The 21,974-nt window shown below is 51.4% G+C and overlaps 1 protein-coding gene across 2 annotated transcripts in view; it reads left to right on the top strand.

The window, feature by feature from the left end:
* BOC (BOC cell adhesion associated, oncogene regulated) overlaps window positions 1-21,638 on the top strand; it is a 74,976-nt gene extending 53,338 nt beyond the window's left edge. The window contains exons 5-20 of one of the 2 annotated variants that reach the window (XM_003261820.4): window positions 3,049-3,195; window positions 5,555-5,698; window positions 7,140-7,433; window positions 7,812-8,084; window positions 9,113-9,420; window positions 12,861-13,020; window positions 13,432-13,542; window positions 14,015-14,221; window positions 14,591-14,772; window positions 15,317-15,422; window positions 15,788-15,910; window positions 18,161-18,382; window positions 19,071-19,306; window positions 19,521-19,597; window positions 20,110-20,303; window positions 21,399-21,638. In XM_003261820.4, the coding sequence (XP_003261868.2) occupies window positions 3,049-3,195; window positions 5,555-5,698; window positions 7,140-7,433; window positions 7,812-8,084; window positions 9,113-9,420; window positions 12,861-13,020; window positions 13,432-13,542; window positions 14,015-14,221; window positions 14,591-14,772; window positions 15,317-15,422; window positions 15,788-15,910; window positions 18,161-18,382; window positions 19,071-19,306; window positions 19,521-19,597; window positions 20,110-20,303; window positions 21,399-21,586 (2,972 nt within the window). In that variant the 3' untranslated portion in view covers window positions 21,587-21,638. Of the gene's footprint in view, window positions 1-3,048; window positions 3,196-5,554; window positions 5,699-7,139; window positions 7,434-7,811; window positions 8,085-9,112; window positions 9,421-12,857; window positions 13,021-13,431; window positions 13,543-14,014; window positions 14,222-14,590; window positions 14,773-15,316; window positions 15,423-15,787; window positions 15,911-18,160; window positions 18,383-19,070; window positions 19,307-19,520; window positions 19,598-20,109; window positions 20,304-21,398 lie in introns of both variants that reach the window. The other variant, XM_030801736.1, reaches the window with a different exon arrangement.
* Window positions 21,639-21,974: the final 336 nt, after the last annotated feature.

Genomic DNA, 21,974 nt, shown 5'->3' with positions numbered 1-21,974 from the left:
AAAAGGGACAGTGTTTTCTACCACTAGGTTGCTGAGGTGGGTGCCTGGCAGAGTGCATGCTCCCTCCGTGCCTGGATAAGCCCTCAGTTACAATGGGCAGGAGCCTGGGGCCATGAAGATGGAGATGGCATCCTGGTGCCAAACTCCTTTCAGTTGCTTACATCTTTCTTGCAAAATGATCTGCTAGCTTTAAGTATATTCTTTGCTTAAGGCAAATTTCCTTGGAATGAGGTGAAGAAAAGGAGGAGGAAAAAAGAAAAAAAAAACCTCTTGGTGGAGTAGTTTGGGATTTATTCGACCATGGAGGAGAGTGCTTCACAGCGCCTGAGGAATTTTCCAGATGCCCCTAAGCTCACAATCACTCACAGCTCCCTTTGTGGGGAGCCTCCTGGCTTGGCAGGTACAGGGCGCACTGGCCTGAAGGGGGATTAAGGCCTTTGCATTTTTTAAGTGAATTGCTTTCAGAAAACAAAGTTACCAATATTTAGCTAGAACATGTTGAGCTCAAGCAATTCCTTTCCCATTGTCCAAACCTTCCTCCTCCCTGAGAGAAAACTCATTAGCTATCTTGGCTGGGAGGCTCAGCCAGGACTGGGCTAAATAATTTGTGGGACCAAATGCAAAGTGAAAATGTAGGGTCCCTCGATGAAGCATTATTAAGAATTTTCAGATGGTGAAAGCAGATCATTAAACCAAGTGTTACCCCGTCAAGTGCAGGGGCAGGTCATACGCCCATCAAGCTGGCCTTGGGCTCAGCCTTCCAAACTGTATTTATTTAGCAAGGATTCAGAAAGTATTTGCTGTATCCTCAGTACTATGCAATAGAGCTTGGGGTTGGGGTGAAGACTGAAAAATTAATAGGCTTCCCACCAGGAATTTATCATTTAGTTAGGGTCAGATATCACACACAAAACATTAAATAATTTTGAAATCATTATTTAAAAGCCCAGGAGGCCCTACACTTACCCATAGGAAGGAATCTATGAGAGATCTCACCTTGACCCGCAGGCATCACGTTTGTTCAGCCGAGAAAGTGAAATGGGGCAATAGAAAGGAATCAGACAGCCAATCCCCGATTTTTTTTAAGGTTTTTGTGTGTGTGTGTGTGTGTGTGTGGGTACATAGTATGTGTGTATATTTATCAGGTACACGAGATGTTTTGATACAGGCATGCAATGTGAAATAAGCACATCATGGAGAATGGACTATCCATCCTGTCACTGTTTTTACCACATCACTCCTTGAATAGCATGTATTTCTTACAGTACATTTATTAGACCTATTTCACTTCTTTCTTCAGATCCCGCATAACCTCTCAAAAAACATTCTATTTGCAAAATAGCTTCCATTGGCCACACTTAGATATAATGTTCATAGAACATTTGTTGTGCTAGGCTCTTGTCCGTTTGTTCAAAATGTAGACCAACTTCAACTACGAATTTGAGTTTCTAGGCAGCATAATGGGCGTCTTGTACCTAACTCGTGGGGCTCAGCTTCCAAGATATTCATTCTTTCATTCATTAACATTCATTCATTTATTCATTCAACACTTGCCAAGTGTGTACTTGGGCCAGGACCTGGGTTAGGTTCCGGGGACACAGACAGGAACAAAACTCGGTCCATGCCCCTAAAGAGTTCACAGTCTAATACTGTAATCAAAGGGACATCAATCCTTTCACAGAAACAATAGGGCTTTCCTCCCCGGTGTTGGCTTGAATTGACTAAGAGCTGCTGGGAAGTTCCATTACGTGGGAAGCCTCCTGACCTCACTGAGTACCTTAATCACCAGGCACTCCTAGGGTGACACCAGTTTGTTTTTGGTCATTATCTCTTGTCTTCTGTGAGAAACCTGATTCCAGCCCTCTCTGGGTCTCCACTGGAAACAACAGCAGAGGCAGGTGCAGTCTTGCAGTGAAATTGCATTGTCAGCCCCGATGCTGTCAGTCCCGGGGGCTGAGCAGAATTTGGTGTGGCCAGGATTCGGAGGAGGTGCCTCCAGGGCTTTCTGAGTACCTTTAGGAAGAGAGTGTCTGGGTAAAATATTTCCATCTGTCTTATACTCCATTAGTTTTATTTCTCCTCTTAAATTCAGCTATAATCCTGAAAACGAGATTTCCAACTTGGAATGCATGCAGTTTTATTGTGCAAGTGGTCTCTGTTTTATTCAGCAACATCAGTGATTTGGCTCATACAAAGAGAGATTTGTTGTTTGGACTCTTGCATTGTTTGGGAAACATTCTGCTTTTATTCTAGATGAATCTCCATGCTCTCCCACTTTAGATCCCATGGTGCCAAGCCAGGAGAGATGGCTATGGGGCTGCCAGAGACCACAGCCTCATGTCAGGACCCTGGCTCCTCCATAGTCCACTGCCATTAAGCCACCCTGGGGTGCTGCCTGTTGTCCTGGCAGATTCCCCTTTGTCTTAGAAAACCCTTAGGGTATCCAGAGTCCTGCCCCCAGCCCCAAGGAAGGATCCTCCGTGAAGTGGGGTGTCGCTCCTGAGCAGCAAGAATCAACCTTCTGGTTATAACCATGGCCAGCAATCAAGTGGAATCTCAGGCCTGTTACTTGTCATCGTGGATGCCCAAGGAGAACCTGGGAAGGCTGTTCTTAATCAACTTGGAGAAAAGACATCAGCATTCTCTTTTATTGTTCCCTTCCATCTCCATTAGCTGAGCCTTCTGACAGCTCTGCTAGGACATTTGTACCTTGACCCACCCCATTTCTGGGGTGGATAAGCAGAGCCAACTTGCCCCCACATCTCAGTATAAGAGATGGTCTGAGCCAGAGGCACCCCTTGATGGGATTCTCTCTGCACCTTCCCCCAGCTTGTATATACAAAGTGAACCCCATCAGTGATGAGGGCCCCACACTCTTACAAACTCTTGTAGACAACAAGGGGCTGAAGGAAGAACTCGGCGGATCCCCTGATATCCCCCTAGGTGTGAGCTTTGTCATGATGGACAACACCAAGGCACAAGCCCACCCTGAAATGTCACACTTTTGTTCTGCTCTCCTCCAACCAGCACCTTCCCTTCTCTTCACAGATCTCCAGGACTTCAAGTTAGATGTGCAGCACGTGATTGAAGTGGATGAGGGAAACACAGCAGTCATTGCCTGCCACCTGCCCGAGAGCCACCCCAAAGCCCAGGTCCGGTACAGCGTCAAACAAGAGTGGCTGGAGGCCTCCAGAGGTGAGTGGGCAGGAGCCCAGAGGCCGAGGCTGAGGCCAGAAGGGAAGCTGGCTTCCAACCGCTCGCTGCTTAACGAAGCTAGGGCAGCTGCAGCTGCCTCCCAAACCCCCCTCAACATGCCAGCAGCCCTGTCCTCATGCTGGCCAGCTGTCCTCCTCCCTTTTTTTTCCTTTTAAGAGACAGGATCTTACTCTGTCGCCCAAGCTAGAGTTCAGTGGCACAATCAGAGCTCACTGCAGCCTCCATCACCAGGGCTCAAGAGATCCTTCTTCCTCAACCATCTGAGTAGCTAGGACTACAGGCACATGCACCATGCTTGGCTAACTTTATTTTTATTTGTTATAGAGGCAGTCTTGCTATGTTGCCCAGGCTGGTCTAGAACTCCTGAGCTCAAGCAATCCTCCCGCTTTGGCTGAAATTACAGGCTTGAGCCATCATACTTGGTCATGTCTTCTTTCTTGATATTTAGTCCTGTAGGGTCCCAAAGCACGTGGCTTCCATTATGGGGAAGTCCTCTGTCTTAGCATGAGGCGTTTCTTTATCCTTTCAGGCTCCAGAAGATATTACCGAGATGCTGCTGTTCCATCCAGGCTCTCAGCACATGGTTCTGCATGCTGCCTGTGGAAGTTCTGTGCCTCCTGGCGCACACAGGAAGGCTGCCTAATAAGCCCATTCATGGAGCCCCAGGGTTCCCTGGCAGGGGGTGGAGCTCTTCCCCATGCAGCAGAGCAATCTTTGTAGTGGACTTCATTTTTCCCTCTCCCCGTTTGCATAGTAAATGCAGTTATCTCAGCTGTCACAGCTCCATGCTCAAGCCACAGTGGACAGACACGGCAGCAGGTCTAGGGAAGCCAAGACTTGGTCCACAGAATGCCAGAGGGGAAGGGGTTGTCCCTGAAGTCAAAGCCAGCTTCTTTTCACAACTGACCCCATACTCGAGGCCAAGTAGACCTTACTTGACCTGACTCCACAGCTCAAAATGTACACCTTTTAATTGCTTGAGTCCAGGAGGCTAAGGTTGTAGTGAGCCAAGATCCTGCCACTGCGCTCTAGCCTGAGTGACAGAGTGAGACCTTGTCTCAAGAAAAAAGAAAAAATAAGTATACCTTTAAAAATATTCTATAGATTTTAAGATATTTTTATCAACTCTTTCTGGTTATGAAAGGAACATATGTTCATTATAGAAAACGTAGAGAATACAGAAAACTGTTTTCAAAAGGGTAAAACACCTAATCCAACCACTCAGAACTAACTGGAGACTGGGGGAAGAAGAGCATTAATCCCTACTGTCCCCAGCAGAAGGTTGGCCGCAGCCTCTGGGAGAGGCCTGCCTGCCCCACCAGGGCCAAGAGTTTCTCCCACTCCATCTGGCACTTGCTAATAAGCAGCTCATACCTGGGTGGCCCAGCAGCAGGCAGGCACCAGGCTTGGCAACAGCACGGCTCTCAGGAGGGGCCACCAGGGCAAAGCTCAGCACTGATGGCCATAGCTTTACCTGCCGGGAAGCCAAATGCCACCCTAGTTGCTGGGGTGTCCAGGAGCTGTGAATCTGCCTCCTAGCTACAGAACCTGAACACCCATGAGGCACCATCCCAGGGCACCCGTGGACCAGGAGCAGACAGAGCCTAACAGGCCTCTTATGCGGAAGAAAGGATTTCAGTGGCATTCATGGGGAGGACAGTGGTTGAAAGTCAGAATATTCCTCTCCAAGTAGCAGAAATGCAATAATGAAGGCGATTCTGAGTGATGGCTATGACTGATGGGAAGATTTGCCCATCATTTGGGAAGGGAGAATGATAGGAAGCTCCAAAATCAATTTCGTCCTTCCTGGAGGCTTGCAGGAATGATGATCTCATCTCTCATGTGTGCAGCCTGGGCCTCTCAATCCTTACAATGGCCCTGAGGCAGCATACAGTAAGCCTTTTTACAAATGAGGAAACTGGATCAGAGAGATTAATTAACTTGCCCAAGATCACACAGTTAATACCCAGCAGACCCAGAGTGTGAGACCATGGCTGATTCCAAATCCTGCTTTCTTTCTAGCCTCCCTTAGCTCCCTTTAAAGTAGAAAGTGCTCTTCCATTGACCTATGCACTAAGCTGTGGCAGTTAGTCAGTCAGCCAGTCTGTTAGCTGGTTGGTTAGTTACCTTTTCTCTCTGGCACTCTGTCCCGCTTGTTGCAAGGTTTTATGGGGAGAACGGCATCTTAGGCTTGGTCTTGTGGGGACTCAGGTGGACATCAGCTCCTAGTGCCTGCCCAGCCTGTTCCTCTCCCTCCATGCACCTCTCCTTTGTGGAAGCTGCAGAGTGAAGCATTCTGAACCCATACCATCTTCCCCTGGCCCTGCCCTTTCCACAGGTAACTACCTGATCATGCCCTCGGGGAACCTGCAGATTGTGAATGCCAGCCAGGAGGACGAGGGCATGTACAAGTGTGCAGCCTACAACCCAGTGACCCAGGAAGTGAAAACCTCCGGCTCCAGCGACAGGCTACGTGTGCGCCGTAAGGCCCGGGCCCACCTGCCGGGGGACGGGGGATCACTGATGGAAGGGCTCACAGAGATGGAAAGGGAGGTAGATACCTGGAGGTGCCACATCCAAGCCCCAGTTCTGTGTGCACTGGCTTTGGCCAGGGGTTCTCAGCCAGGGGTTCTCTCCCCTCTGGCCAGCCTCAGGGCTAGCGTCTCACAGCACACAGCCCCAGGCAACTGCGCCTGCTGCCACACCTGCCTGATAGGAGGTTTCCTTCACGGTTACTTTGCGATTGGGATGGGTCAGAAGGTGTGTGCTGGGACAGGACGGTGGGTCTTGTCTCAAGCTCAGCAGCAGACACAGTGTGTGCCTAGACCAGACGGCCACGTGGGAGGCCTCCAGGCTGCTGTTCTGCCCTACATGAGGTCCCTGGGCCTGCACTCTCTGCACTGATGAGGTGTGCCCAGCACCACCCTCCGGTGAGCTTCCAGGAGGCCCACATGCTCTCAGTGCACAGGAAAACAGCAGCTACCTTTCCGTGCGCTTGCCTGGAGTCCCTGCCTATTCAAAGGAGTGACATCTTACACAGAGTTAGGCTTAGAGTTGGCACCAGAGATGCAATCACTGTGAAGCTAATGAAGTTAAACTTCCACGGTCCTTCACTCACTGACAGAGGCCTCACAAGGCCCTAACTTTGTATCATTTTCCATTCTTTTTGGGGCCTCCGAAACTGTATAAATTTCAGGTTTTAGAAAACCTGGGTCTGCCCCTGGTTGGCATATAAAGCAGAATCACACATGCTCCTCGAAGGTCACTGAGGAATGGCACACATTGGAGAGTAAACGTGCCTTTCAGTGAGTTCTCTACAGTTTGTCCACAGTGTTGAAAAAAGATTACAGCTTTCCCAGCTGTGCACCTGAGGAAGTACATAGGTGATTTGCATTTGGGGACCTTGCAATATGAGAAATGCATGTGTTTAAACAGTGGATTCTATTCAGCTCAGCCGGAGGCCGGCTCTGAGATGCTCACTGTGAGAGACAGTTGGGCCTGAGAACCATAGGGTGGGGTTGGGAGCATGGCAGATTCTTGTTTCCCCTCTCATCTTCAGCCTCACAGTGCACTTACTGAGTGCAAGCAGAAAGAAGTATCTGTACCATCTAAATTGCCTCTCCACTCCCTCACCTTTCTCTCTTTGCCAGCACACGTAGTTAACTGTGCATATGTTGTGTTGATGCTGCTGTTCTTCTGTGTTATCTCATTTCTTACTCATAACAGCTCCCCGCAGAAGCAGCCCTTGTTTCTGATGACACCAAGCCCCAAGGGATTCTGTAGCACGCCCCACTCTACATAGGTTGAAAGATCCAGAATGGCTGTTCGATCCCATCTCCATGCTCTTTGACTGCCTCCTGGGGATGCTCTACAGGACATCCTGGTCCACACGCCTTCTGTCCTTGCCCTCCTTGCCCCTCCAGGCTCCACTGCTGAGGCTGCCCGCATCATCTACCCCCCAGAGGCCCAAACCATCATCGTCACCAAAGGCCAGAGTCTCATTCTGGAGTGTGTGGCCAGTGGAATCCCACCCCCACGGGTCACCTGGGCCAAGGATGGGTCCAGTGTCGCCGGCTACAACAAGACGCGCTTCCTGCTGAGCAACCTCCTCATCGACACCACCAGTGAGGAGGACTCAGGCACCTACCGCTGCATGGCCGACAATGGGGTTGGGCAGCCCGGGGCAGCGGTCATCCTCTACAATGTCCAGGTGTTCGGTGAGTGTCTGCTGTGGACTGTCTTCTCCTTGGCCTTCTCTCTGGTCTGTGCAGCCTTTCTAGAAATGTAACCCAGGCTCACAAAGGGTTAGCATCTTGTCAAAGGCCACATGCTGAGTGAGGAACAGAGGCATGCTGAAGGGTCAGGGCTCTTCGGATCCCAGAGCAAGAGCACGCAGTCCTGGAGCCCTCCTGGAGCCCTCCTGTCACGATTCTGACGGTGGAGACATCAGACCTCTCCTTCCCTCTACTCTGCCCATTAGGAAAAAGCAACAGTCAAAGGGCAGGGGAGCTGCTCCTAACTGCATCCCTCCCAGCCCATCTGGCCCTGGGACAGAAAGACACAGCCCTTCTCACCCTGCTCTGGTTTCCTGGCAGAACCCCCTGAGGTCACCATGGAGCTGTCCCAGCTGGTCATCCCCTGGGGACAGAGTGCCAAGCTTACCTGTGAGGTGCGTGGGAACCCCCCGCCCTCCGTGCTGTGGCTGAGGAATGCCGTGCCGCTCATCTCCAGCCAGCGCCTCCGGCTCTCCCGCAGGGCCCTGCGCGTGCTCAGCATGGGGCCTGAGGACGAAGGCGTCTACCAGTGCATGGCCGAGAACGAGGTCGGGAGCGCCCACGCCGTAGTCCAGCTGCGGACCTCCAGGCCAAGTGAGTGTAGCCCAGGGGTCTGAGATTCCAGCTGATGATTCACTGAATCCTTTTCTCAAATGAAATCTAACTTGGAACCCCAGTATATAAGATAGAAAAAAGTAGCTTTTAGTTGTATGTTCAAATTTATATGAACTTAATAAATCAGAAGTGCAGATTTTCACTAATGAAAATAACCCATTTAATTATTGTATTTTAAAAAAATATTTCTGTGGAACCCAGTTTGACAACCACCGCTCTAGTGCTTTGGTAAAGAAAAGCCAGTCTGTCCTTCTCAACAAGCTTCATTCCAGTTGGGGCCTATGCCAACTGAGCAGTGACCATGCTCAACCCAGGGAGGGGTAATGGGGATGCGGAGCAATGCAGCAAAGACCCTGCCCTTGAGAACTCCCCTATGGAGACGAAACTTACCAGGGAAACAACTTGAGAAAAATACAGCAATGAATACAGTACAATGCTAAGTCAGCATTATTGGGTGCCCATGTCCTATGGTGGGGAAGGTCAGGTAGAGGAGAGACAGTGCTGGCAGATTCTGTGGAAACCTCCTGAAGGAAGCACTGCCTCCTGGCCTCACAGACTCTCAGAGGACATTCCCAGTTGCGTTCATGTCTCATATTCAGTAGGAAAAGGCCCACGTGGTGCCGTGGTGTTAAAATTCCACCATGAAGGGACATGTCCCCATCTCCAGCCTAGACGGAGAGGGAAGGCACAGGGTTCCTGGACCTCGGGAGAAAATTGAGTTAGTCACTGGAGATGTACCTAACATGGACTCGGGAGTTTGCTTGCTATGCCCAAGCCACCCCTGAGCCCGGGCCAGGCAGGCCAGGCTGCCTTTTCCTTCTGGCAGGACAGGGACACCAGCGCTGTCTTCCACGGAGCCTGGCTGGCAGCACAGAGTGGGTGGCAGTATAGCTGATGGTGGGCCCGGGTTGCCTCTCTGACTTCTTTCTGTTTTCTCGCCAGGAACAACAGCTCAGCAGGTAAACCAGGAGACTAACCTTTCCTTCTCCTTCCTGTTGGTCCTCCAGGCATAACCCCGAGGCTATGGCAGGATGCTGAGCTGGCTACTGGCACACCTCCTGTACCACCCTCCAAACCCGGCAACCCTGAGCAGATGCTGAGGGGGCAACCGGCACTCCCCAGACCCCCAACGTCGGGGCGGCCCGCTCCCCCGCAGTGTCCAGGAGAGAAGGGGCAGGGGGCTCCCGCCGAGGCTCCCATCATCCTCAGCTCGCCCCGCACCTCCAAGACAGACTCATATGAACTGGTGTGGCGGCCTCGGCATGAGGGCAGTGGCCGGGCACCAATCCTCTACTATGTGGTGAAACACCGCAAGGTATGGCCCTGGTGTGGGGCCGCTGCCTCCCCCGCACGGCCTTCCCAGCAAGGCTGAGCAGAGTCACTGCCTCTTGGCCATCTCCCCTTGAGCTCCCGAAGCCTGAGCCAGTAATCCCCACCACTAAACAGGCCCTTCTGTCTCCTCCGGTGTGCCTCCCTGCCACCTCCCAGGAAGCTGGTTGTGAGATGGGTGTGTGGGAGCCTGGAAGGCCCAGGAAAAAGCCTTGTGCGTGCATCCAGTACTAAGCTCTATGCACTCATTTCCCAGAAGCTCACACTAGCTTCTAGTCCCTGAGGAGACCGTGAACAGTCTCCCTGGTAGCCATCACCCTCCTTCTTGCTTTCCTCTGTCGTTAGTTGTTGATGTTACATTTTGTGTTTTTATGAAAGTAAGCCGTGCTGGGTACATACCTGCAGGAACCTGGCATGGTAAGCCAGCTGTAATGCCAGGAAAACAAATATTTGTGAACAAGTGTTTTCTCTGTAGGCTGTAAAATACCCCCTCAGTTCTCAGAATCTGTCATGGCTTGAGTTTGACAAGCAGGCATTTGAGCTCAAAGCACATCATGTTTTTCAGACCTCAGCTATTTCTCCTTGACAGAAGGAAGTCTGTCCAGGTGAATGTTTCAGGAGCTGTCAGGGAGGGAGTCTCGGGCTCTGACAGGATGCGGGGGCAGAGCCCAGCCAGGCCTATGCTCCTGGACACTGTGTCCTGTGAGGCAGGGCAGGGTCCCCAGGCCGCCACTCTCGCTCAAGGCTGTGCTCTTACCTGCTGTTACCCCACAGGGATGAGGATGTGAAATTCCCTGTAAGAAAATGTCCTTGAAAATGTTTTTGTTCACTCCAAGTATATGCCATTTTCTTTCTAAGGCCATTTGATAGTAGAAAACTATTATTCTTAAATGGATTTTTAGAAATTGTATTTGATAAAAGCATATACATGCTGATTTTTAATATGCATTTATATTACTTTTGCTTATAAAAATGCTATGTGCACTTGGTGGAAAGCATATGAATGTGGAATTAAAAGTCTTTCTCCACTCCTCTCCACCTCCACAAACAAGCAAGAAAACAGAACCAACCCTGCACAGTGGAGAGCGCTAGCTGTGCGGAAGCTGTTTCCCTGCCTTGGAGCCCTGGCCCCGACTCCTTCTATTCTGTTCTTTTCCCTTACGTGCTCTCCTAGAAGACCTTGGGTCAGGACAAGTCCACAGAGACCCTGGGGTTGTCAGAAAGACACCTAAGGCAGAGCACCCCCTATGCCCCCTCTGCTGCCTCCCCAGAGGCAGGGGGACGGGGCGAGCGGTTTCTCATTAGCCCTCCACCTGCTGGCCTCTTCATAGGCAGCCAGCAAAGCGGGTGAATGAGTTTTTAACAAAAAGCAGTATTGTTCACATGTTGTAGGGCAGGACTGGTCCTAATCCTATTTCCCCATGTAACTGGACACCTCCATCTCGGAGTTGTAGACAAAGATCAGGGCAGGCCAAATGCCCATGGTTCCCAGGAGACAAAACCCAGCATGAGAGCAAGAATAATATTTTTCAGGCCAATAGGTGGCCGTGAAGCAGCCTCGCACAAGAGGCAGACTGGCAAAGGCTGTGCCGTGGTGATCCGGAAATGCCAGGCTCAGGCCGCATTCACCCCCTCAGTGTGTGTGACAGTGACTAATTACCCTTCTTTTTCTTATTTTCATTTCTGGGCCCAGTGGAAGTGTGAGGCCGGCGCTGGGAGGGCAGGGGTACGTGGGGCGCAGGGGAAGTGAGAGTCCGGACAGGCCCCTGCTGCGTCTGGCTTCTCTCAGGCTCCAGCCTGGGGCCTCCTCAGCCTGGGGTTGCCAAGGCAGAAGTTCTGGCTTGAAAGCAGTTCCTCTCTTACGGAACTAACAAGTCTTAAAGATTACCCAAGAAAGAATTTGAAATCAAAAGTCAGCATTCGGGCTGTGTTTTTTCATCCCCCTTCTCTCGCTGGGGATTGGGAATCATTCAGCTAATTTTCACTGTTTCACATGCATGAGGCAAGTTTCATTTCCTGGTGCATCTGCAGACCCTAGGCTACTGTGTTTGGGTTTCCAGCACCACTGGGGAGTCTCAGTTTGTAAAAACGTCTCCCCTTGGAACAAATCCTGGAAGCCTGACAATGAGCCCAGACCATTCCTGTGCCTTGAATGGTAGGCTTTGTTCGACTTTGGAATATTCTGCTCAGAGAGAAGAGCTTTTCCTTACAGCTGTTTTCTTCCTTCAGCAAACCACAACTTGAGGCTCCAGCAGGTTCTCTGGGGTGTAGAGTTGGCAGTAAAGTCTGTTGTCCCGAAAGGTGGGGCGGCAAAGATGAGCAGCCTCTCAGCATCACCTGTTGGGGAGCCTGGAGCTCCCTTACTTTTTCCTTTAAAGAGCTAGGAATTTGAAGCTATTGAAGATTAATCCATCACAGTCACAATTCATGCATAGTTTTTAAGTTGTGAGCAAGGACTGAAGGCTGGAGCAGAAACAAAGAGGATTGAAATGACAGACACTGCACTGGGCTGAGGATGTGGAGAGGGGCCCAGAGGGGCCAGGCATTTGCTGGGAATCTACTGTGCACCAAGCTCACTGTGGGGCACTTTATACAACTTCTCTCATTTAATCTTCAGAATAACCTGAGAGAGTTTATTTGCCTCATTGGTGAAATGCAAAGCTGAAGGGTCAGAGAGTTAGGGGACTTGCTCTGAGTTACACAACCGGGATTTGAATCCAGGACTTTGGATCCCAGACTCTTCCCAGGATAGGGTTCAATGATGGGCATGCTCTTTGGAGTCAAGTCACGGTTTTGGTGCTCACTAGCCATGTGGCCTTGAGCAAATTGCTCATTTTCTCTAAACCTTAATCTCCCTATTTGTGAAGTGGGAACAATATTAACACCAATCTCTTGGGCTATTTTGAGGAAAAGGAAGTAGCACCTATAAACTGCTTAGTTCCATGCGTAGCACAGAGTAAGAGTAAGTGCTTAGCGAATGTTGCTATTTCGATGGGCACTGATACTTTCGTTACCTTTCTCATCATTGTGTCTCATTAGAATATAAACAGAGGGAACTGCATTTGGTTTACATACAGAAGGAGAAAGAAAGCAAAACATGGAGATTCTTTGAAATACAGGGAGAGAAGGTCTTTGGAGGAGTTCTCAGCAATATCAATCAGGCTATCTGACTTCCCCCACTGAGGTTTCTTTGATGAGAACATTAGACAAGGGATCAGGAAGCCTGACTTGAATGTCCCAGTAAGGTTGGTGTCCCATAGCCAGGGGGGTCAGTCTGAGTCTGTGCCACCCCAACCCCAACCTGGCTCATTGTCCTTCCCCTTCTCCTGCCCTCTTGGGCTCAGCGCTGCTTTCTTTGTAAACCACAGCCCACTCAGAGCCCGAGGCCGAGATGCCGGTCCTTATACCAGCTACCTTCTCCAGCAGGTCACAAACTCCTCTGATGATTGGACCATTTCTGGCATTCCTGCCAACCAGCACCGCCTGACCCTCACCAGACTTGACCCCGGGAGCCTGTATGAAGTGGAGATGGCAGCTTACAACTGTGCAGGCGAGGGCCAGACAGCCATGGTCACCTTCCGAACTGGTGAGAGTCAAACATTGCCCCTTGCTTAGGGCTTCCGTGGGTCTAAGCAAGTTCCACTGGCCCAGGTGAGAATTCCTGCTTACCTTGCCCCAGCTGTTCACTTTGAACTTCATCTTTCCTTCCAGCTACCGCCTCCTTGTGGTTTGTGTGCTAGGCTGAGGCCCCAGCTCTTACCAGCAGAGTTGCCAGCCGGCATCTCTGGCACCCCTTCGCCCTCTGTCACACAGGGGCCAGCAGTAGTACCACAACAGAGCCAGTCTAGGCCAAGGCTGAGCCCACACCCTCAGTGCCCCGGATGCTTATTTGCATCACTTTGTCATGCCCCTCAGCAAAGTCTCAGGCAAAAAGGACTCTGTGGAAGGGAGATATGCCTGCTTCCTCCCTTGCTGACTACAACCCATTTCCACCCAGGACGGCGGCCCAAACCCGAGATCATGGCCAGCAAGGAGCAGCAGATCCAGAGAGACGACCCTGGAGCCAGTCCCCAGAGCAGCAGCCAGCCAGACCACGGCCGCCTCTCCCGTAAGCCCCGAGCAGCAGGGACATGACGCGCAGTCAGGACTGGAACTGCCTCAGAGGGCCTGTTCCCGTGGCTAAATGGGGTCTTGCTTCTGTAGGTCCAGGGTTTTTGTGACATTTTCTTGGCATCTCCCAGTTAACCACAGTGAGAAAGTGTAGTTTGGAGCTTTTTAAATAAAAGGCTGGCATTGATGCTGGGATTGCTGACTGGGTGCATCCAGAGAGCAGCAGAGGCCAAAGCTGTGGTCCTTGGGCCGCCACACTCTGGCTTTGCAGAAGGATAGCATAAGGGGTCTTAGCTCAAAGCCTTCCCCCCAGGAGAGGCAGCCCGGGCAGCCGTGGGGAGGTCTCACGTGAACACCAGTGGGTGGAGGGCTGTGGGGAGGAGTGGGCCCGTCAGAAGCAAGCCAGGCCCAGTGGGCATACAGCGTCATCTCACCCTGCTTCCTTCCTCACTGGGTACGGTCTTTCCCAGCCCCAGAAGCTCCCGACAGGCCCACCATCTCCATGGCCTCCGAGACCTCAGTGTACGTGACCTGGATTCCCCGTGGGAATGGTGGGTTCCCGATCCAGTCCTTCCGTGTGGAGTACAAGAAGCTAAAGAAAGTGGGAGACTGGATTCTGGCCACCAGCGCCATTCCCCCATCGCGGCTGTCCGTGGAGATCACAGGCTTAGAGAAAGGTAGGGGCCCTTCCATGCTGTGGCCTCGGCCTGATCCCCCAGCTGCCCCTGACCGCCTGGAGGAGGATGATGAGCCTGGGATCCCCTTCTCTCGGCTCCGGCCCCCACCCACCAGCATGCCTCCGTGTTGCTGTCTGTGGTGTTTACCACAGTCCTACAAGCCTTCCGCCTCCCTCCAGAAGAGCATCCAGAGCCATCTCCCCCGCAGCTCGGCTCTGACAGTGGCGAGTGTTCTTGTGAGGCCTTTGAGAACTTGCTTTGGGGAAGGGCTTCCCAGAAGACCCCTCCAGGTCCTGGGCCTTGAAAGGCCATGGGAGAATCAGAAGGTGTTTCCCAGCTCCTGAGTTCAGTGAGTGTCCCTCTCACCAGGCACCTCCTACAAGTTTCGAGTCCGGGCTCTGAACATGCTGGGGGAGAGCGAGCCCAGCGCCCCCTCTCGGCCCTACGTGGTGTCGGGCTACAGCGGCCGCGTGTATGAGAGGCCCGTGGCAGGTCCTTATATCACCTTCACGGATGCGGTCAATGAGACCACCATCATGCTCAAGTGGATGGTAAGCGGGCCTGGCCGTGGACTGCAGCGGAAGACAGCCTCCCCTAAACGCCCTTCCCTGTGAGCCTGGGGATTAGACTCCCCCGAACAGGGCACCTGAAAGCTTCACCAGTGGAATCTGGGAGGCTCTTAGTGGCTGGAGCTGCTCTAGTGGTCTCCTGTTGATTCTGGTGCCTTGACCTGGTAGACCTCACCCTCCTTCCTGCCCTTCCCCTGACACCACAGGGGATCCCAACACAACTGTTCAGGGCCCCTTCTCAGCCACGGGGTTCCCTCACATGTCCAGGGAGATCAGAAGCAATTGAAGTCTTTGGCAATTTGTTTCTTCTCTTCAAAAGCTTAGGGACCTCTAGGCTAAATAAAATAATGAATAACCTTCACAACATTTTTCAGAGAACCTCAGGAATATCATTAGAAACCTTTGCCAGGGGCCCTAAGTGAAATTCAAACTCTGGACTGGGGTAGAACCTTCATACACCAGTGGTTTTGCTTTGATGATGTTTTCTCTGCCCATTGTCAACTTGTTTCTTCTCCATTCCCTATAGTACATCCCAGCAAGTAACAACAATACCCCAATCCATGGCTTTTATATCTATTATCGACCCACAGACAGTGACAATGATAGTGACTACAAGAAGGACATGGTGGAAGGTGAGACACGGTTCTGTGTTTATAGCTTCTGCGTGATATAGTTTCCTCCGCTGGCATGGGGGACAAGGTATTGGTGAAATCTGGTGAAGCATAAACCTGCGTCTGGTGTGACATGAAGCTCTAAGCTCCATGTCATTCACTCATTCATAATACCCTTGAAGCTGTCAACTTCATGAACCCACATGATGATGGGACAACATGGGTGGACACCTAGAACATTTCCTCCAGTGTTCCTCCACGTGCCACCCCTGTGCCAGTCAGTGGCATCCTCTGCCACACACTGCCCCAGCTGAGTCTGACTACGAGATTGGGATCAAGAAAACCATATACACATTGCCATGCACCATTCTCTGACTCTTTCCCAGGGGACAGGTACTGGCACTCCATCAGCCACCTGCAGCCAGAGACCTCGTATGACATTAAGATGCAGTGCTTCAATGAAGGAGGAGAGAGTGAGTTCAGCAACGTGATGATCTGTGAGACCAAAGGTGAAGCTCTTTGGGTTCTCTCTCCTGTCTTGGTGTTTCCAGCGAGGGAAGGCAAAGTCACCATTCCCTGTGCGGTGCTGGGTCTCTTTCCCAGGAAGACTCTTTGTTTTCCAAATACCCTCAGACTTGGTCATGTTTCACTCTCTACTTATTTGTCTGTGCCTAATACTAAATAGGCCATGATGACCTTCAAGGAACTTGATAATTAACTCATCCATGAAATCAGGGAATAGACCTCATTCTTGAGTTGAGAACTTCCTATAAATACTTTATTCCTGCAATGATATTTGGTGCTTACATGGGTTGGTTTATTTAACTGAACTACAATCCCATGAGATGGGAAAGGAAGTGGGCGTGAGGAAGCTGTATACTTCAGCCAACGCCATGCAGCCAGTTAGGGGTAGAGCATGCTTTGGGCCAGGATTGTCTTAACTACAAGACCAGCCCCTTTCTATTGCACTTAAAACATGTTAAACACAGTCACATAATAACTTGTTAATATTTGCACATTGGTCAGATGGGGAGATAGCATTATCTCCATTTTGCAGATAATGAAAGTGAGATAAAGCAGTTGTATTGCAAAGAACATAATCAGGAGAGGATCACAAAGGAATAGGAATAGAGACAGAACAACACATTTTCCATTCATCAAGGCAATAGCATTCTCTCTCCTGCTTCACTGGCTTTCAGTTGTTCAGCAGATCCTCCCTGAGTGCCTCTGTGTCTCTCCCTGCCCTCTTCCATCATGCACACCGGAGGGAGGGCAGATACATGCACAGCCCAGAATCCTGGACCACCTGGTGCAGGGAGTGCCCAGAGGGAGGAAGAGACTTCATAAAGCCTTCACACTGGTCTTCTGGAAGGACTGAATCTTAGGCCAGGATGAGGAGGGAGTGGCCTGGGGGACAAGGCTGGACATAGCTCCAGATGGTTGGAGTGTCAGGCACTGGGAAGGAGGTTATGGGAGTGAATGCCCAGGAAAGAGGCCACTGAGGGTGCTGTGAGATGAGCTGGTGCAGCCAGGGAGAGCGGGAGCCACTGGAGGCTGTGAGGTGGGGGAGGGCCGTCAGTGGATTTGTCTGTTGAAATGGGTCACTGGTGACTGTGCAGGGAATGGGCTGAGGGTTGAGAACTGGGGCTCTAAAGTAAAGGTAAAGAGAAGGGATGGGTTTGAGTCTCTTTTCTAAGGAGGTGTGGGCGGGACCAGGGCCTGCTTGCACGGTAGGGCTGGGAGAGAGTGAAAGAAGTTAAAAATAAACTTTAAGGTTTCCAGCTGAAAGTACTGCACAGGTGATGTTGCCACTTATTGAAATGGCAACGGCAAGAAGACAAACAGATTTCATGAGAGAGGAACAAGGTAAAACCACTTGGAGGCTTACTGAGTCTTTGACTCTTTGGAGACATTGAAATGAAGTGTCTGATAAGAAGCAGGGCTCCTGCCCCGTGCAGGGGGTCCAGGTGGGGAGATTGGTTTGGGGTCTTTAGGATATAGGTGGATGTCATGGGACTAGGTGAGAATATAAAAAGAGTACAGATGGGAGGAACCAGGAAGGCCTCCCAGTGTCTGTGGAGGCAGACGGCACAGAGAGGGAAGGAGAGGCATACAGAGCAGCAGAGAGGTGGAGGACATCAGGGTACAGAATCCGAAAGCTGGGGGAGAAGATGGCCACTAGGGCCAGCAGGGTCAGATACACCTCCTAACAGCCAAGCTGAAGTGAGGAGCTGATGGCCTTGGCTCCACCTCTGAATTGGCATCTCACATGTACTGTGTGTCCTCGTAAGTCCCAGAACACCTGTCCCCCTGCTGTGATCCACGTTAATACCTAGTACTTCATGTCTCAGTCCACCAGCAGGTAGCACGCTCTTGGGTGTGGGTAAATTCTTCCATTCCCAATTCTTTTTCTGGCTCCTGGATTTTAAATATTTTCTTCCAAAAGTTCACCAGTTCTTCCCAAAAGCACTATACCACTTCTGCTGGAAGGACCCAGTCCAACTCCAGTGCGTGGCTCACAGACATCTCACTCTGCTTTGAAATAAAAGGCTCAGGTCTCCGCCACAACACCAGATTTCACATTAGATGCCAATTTCATGCTGAGTGTGGACACCATTCAAATAAGAGATTTTGAGGCCAATCTAATGAGTTTGACCCCATTTCCCACACCCACGGAATGGGGGTATTTTTTTTTCTATTTGTTGTAAAGGAAATATCAGAGAAACATATGCTGAAGTGAGTTTTGTCCACAATTACAGCTCGGAAGTCTTCTGGCCAGCCTGGTCGAGTGCCACCCCCAACTCTGGCCCCACCACAGCCGCCCCCTCCTGAAACCATAGAGCGGCCGGTGGGCACTGGGACCATGGTGGCTCGCTCCAGTGACCTGCCCTATCTGATTGTTGGGGTCGTCCTGGGCTCCATCGTTCTCATCATCGTCACCTTCATCCCCTTCTGCTTGTGGAGGGCCTGGTCTAAGCAAAGTGAGTGAGTGACGCTTTCAGAGGGAGGATCCTGGGCGGGAAATGGGGGTTCCACTAAGGAGGCTTCTGCCTAGGTCTGCGTCCACAGAAAGCGCGAGCCCAAGTCCCCCGAAGGTCTCTGAGGTCAGAGAACACCCAGCGACTGGGCCCCTCCCCCAGCTCACAGACCTCAGCTTGGGGAGGAGGAAGGAGGGAAAGTTGGACTGTCTTCTCTGCACCTCTGGAGCTCGGGACCTATGTTGTGCCATCTTCTTAAGTGTCCGAAGCTGCTCCTCTGACCTCACATTCCCACTTACAGTCCGTCCTGCCTCTTCGCTGGGTGCGGAGCTGCCTTCAGCTTTCCCCTCTATCCTGGAATCTGACTTTTAGTCACTAATTTCTGCTTCAGATGGCAAAACATCTGGTCAGATTACCTCCTCTAAATATTGTTCCTTATTTTCACTCACCGCCTCCTGCCCCCAAGCCCTGGACCCTGTATCTCCCCACCCTTCTCGCTGCAGAAAAGTCTAGGTGTCAGGTAGAAATGGGCGACACAAAGGAGACTCTCCATCGCTTGGGCATTGTCAATTCCCTGCCTACATCCTTCAACCCTCTGTGGCCAGGAGCCTCCTGAGATCCTGGTGGGGCTTTTCCGACCCAGCCCAGGCTACCTTGGCCTAAGCATACCTTTATTTTTCTGTCCTTCCAGAACATACGACAGACCTGGGTTTTCCTCGAAGTGCCCTTCCACCCTCCTCCTGCCCATATACTATGGTGCCATTGGGAGGACTCCCAGGCCACCAGGCCAGCGGACAGCCCTACCTCAGTGGCATCAGTGGACGGGCCTGTGCTAATGGGGTCCACATGAATAGGGGCTGCCCCGCGGCTGCAGTGGGCTACCAGGGCATGAAGCCGCAGCAGCACTGCCCAGGCGAGCTTCAGCAGGTAGCGCATTCTTGGGTGTGGGCAGCAGGTATGGGACACCCAGGAGAGAGTGGCTGGGCTGCCTTGGGGGGCCTCCTCCCTCCTAGGGTCTCAGCCTGCGCTGTTGGGCCAGGCTTTCTTTAGTCAGGAGCAGATGCTCCTGTTGACGAGTGAACACTGGAAAGTTACCTGGCCTCCCCGGCATGGCCGTCTCATTACTGTTCCTTTTGAGCAGCAGAATGACACCAGCAGCCTGCTGAGGCAGACCCATCTTGGCAATGGATATGACCCCCAAAGTCACCAGATCACAAGGTAACCAGGCCTCTCCCCTTTCACTCCCAAGCCCCACAGCCTCACTTTCCCTTTAGCTCCTCAAATCCAAGGCCTGTCACCGAGAGCCAAGCAGTAGTGCTGTACTCAGGGGTCCCCGCGACTGACAATCATGCTCCTCTGAGCCGTTGCCCTAATGGGCAGTTGTTTCATTTGCAGTTGTGATGCCCTTTCTGCCTGGGGGCATGGGTTGGCATCTTGGAATCCTCCCTCACTAGGCAGATCAGAAGCACCCACCACAACTGACTTTGCCCATGGGCCCCTGGACACCTGACTTCACATCCTCCCACATGGAATAAAATGGAAATGGACTGGAATGATCAGTGGGAATGATGGTGTGGTACCTCTTGATGTTCAAAGGGGAGAGCAGTCCTTGCCCCATCTGAGCTCTCACCAGCTCTGATGCCCTCAGACAGGCAGACAGCAGCAGGGGGATGGGGCAACAAGCCCACCCTGCCCCGCCCCACCTCCCTATCTGGGCTTATGCACTGCAGGGGTCCCAAGTCTAGCCCGGACGAGGGCTCTTTCTTATACACACTGCCCGACGACTCCACTCACCAGCTGCTGCAGCCCCATCACGACTGCTGCCAACGCCAGGAGCAGCCTGCTGCTGTGGGCCAGTCAGGGGTGAGGAGAGCCCCTGACAGTCCTGTCCTGGAAGCAATGTGGGACCCTCCATTTCACTCAGGTTGGTGCCAGGAGCAGGGCAGGGAAATTAAACAGGCTGGGGGTGACATGAGGTAGGCATCCCCAGTAGTAACAGTCTTCAAAGGTGGGGCTTGGTAAGGAGCCAGCCACAGCATTTATGTGGGAGGGATGGGGCATTGAGGGTGGCTGGCCACTTTCCTTTACTGCTGAAGGCCCAGTAGGTCTGTGGGATGTCCAGGTGGGTTCTACTCCAACATGATAAGCTGCGGTCCACAGCCTCTGAGAAAAAGGCTATTTCTCCATTTCAGAGAAAAAAGCCCTTTTTGGTCTCCGCATTTCAAGGCCATTCACAGATTCCATTTGCTGCTCATCACACTAAGAGGCATTCTCTAATCATTCTGAAATGCCTTGCTTTGTTGAGGCTTGTCTCTTAATTAAGGAATAAGGTTGCCTCAATCATTAAGGAGCCAAATTCTTACAAACATCATCATCATAACTCTTTGTACTTCCACAGAACTTTTTCTCCAAGGAGTTTGGGGCCATTCACACTAAGCCCATCCCATTGTCTCCCTCCATGCTAGTCTCCTTAGAAATCAGTGGATACTTGCTGAGGGCACCAAATATCCACTAATGTTTCTTAGCTTCTCTGTGTGCATGCCCATTCATAGGCAGAGCCTGGACTCTGTCTCTAAGAGATTAAATTTAAAAGATGCTGGGTCCTAAAGCTCGACCCAGCATCATTTAAACTGGACCGTGTCAATCTGGGGGGACTGGATTGTGAGTGGGATGATTGTAACCAGAAGCCATAGCAAAGGGTGGACTAGCAGCCTAAACATAGAAAGAGCAGGGCTTCCTTGTGCGTTTCACTGAATTCATCTGCTCCTGTGGTGTGGGCTCAGTGCTGGAGTCTCTACGGTCCCAGCATGAGTGGGAAATGGGTGGCAAGTGGCCCTCCCTGTTCCGATGAGAGACCTTGGAGGGAACAGAAGTGCCCTTGTCTCGGTTGTAGGTTTCTGTCCCCTTTCCAGAGCCACTGTAACCACCTCCACCACAGATAGAGATTGGCCCAGTGTCACTGGGTGTTGGCTCCTCGGTCAGTCTGGATTTTAATGGTTCCTGCTCTTTCTCCCCTCAGGGCCCCCATGCTGCTTGGGCCTTGTACCAGTTGAAGAGGTGGACAGTTCTGACTCCTGCCAAGTGAGTGGAGGAGACTGGTGTCCCCAGCACCCCATAGGGGCCTACGTAGGACAGGAACCTGGAATGCAGCTCTCCCTGGGGCCACCGGTGCATGTGTCTTTTGAAACACCACCTCCCACAATTTAGGCAGAAGCCAATATCCCAGAAAGACTATATATTGTTTGTTTGTTTTTTTAAAGAAGAAAAAAGAGACAGAGAAAATTGGTATTTATTTTTCTATTATAGCCATATTTATATATTTATGCACTTGTAAATAAATGTATATGTTTTATAATTCTGGAGAGACATAAGGAATCCTACCCGTTGAGGTTGGAGAGGGAAAATAAAGAAGCTGCCACCTAACAGGAGTCACCCAGGAAAGCACCGCATAGGCTGGCGGGGGACAGACTCCTAACCTGGGGCCTCTGCAGCGGCAGGCGAGGCTGCAGGGGGCCCACAGATAAGCTGGCAAGAGGAAGGATCCCAGGCACATGGTTCATCACGACCATGAGGGAAAAGCAAGGGTCACGGTATC

Source organism: Nomascus leucogenys, chromosome 21 (assembly GCF_006542625.1).
Source record: "Nomascus leucogenys isolate Asia chromosome 21, Asia_NLE_v1, whole genome shotgun sequence".
NCBI classification, from domain to species: Eukaryota; Metazoa; Chordata; class Mammalia; order Primates; family Hylobatidae; genus Nomascus; species Nomascus leucogenys.
Note: the sequence above shows the minus strand (reverse complement) of the source record. Positions and strands in the feature narration are given on the sequence as shown.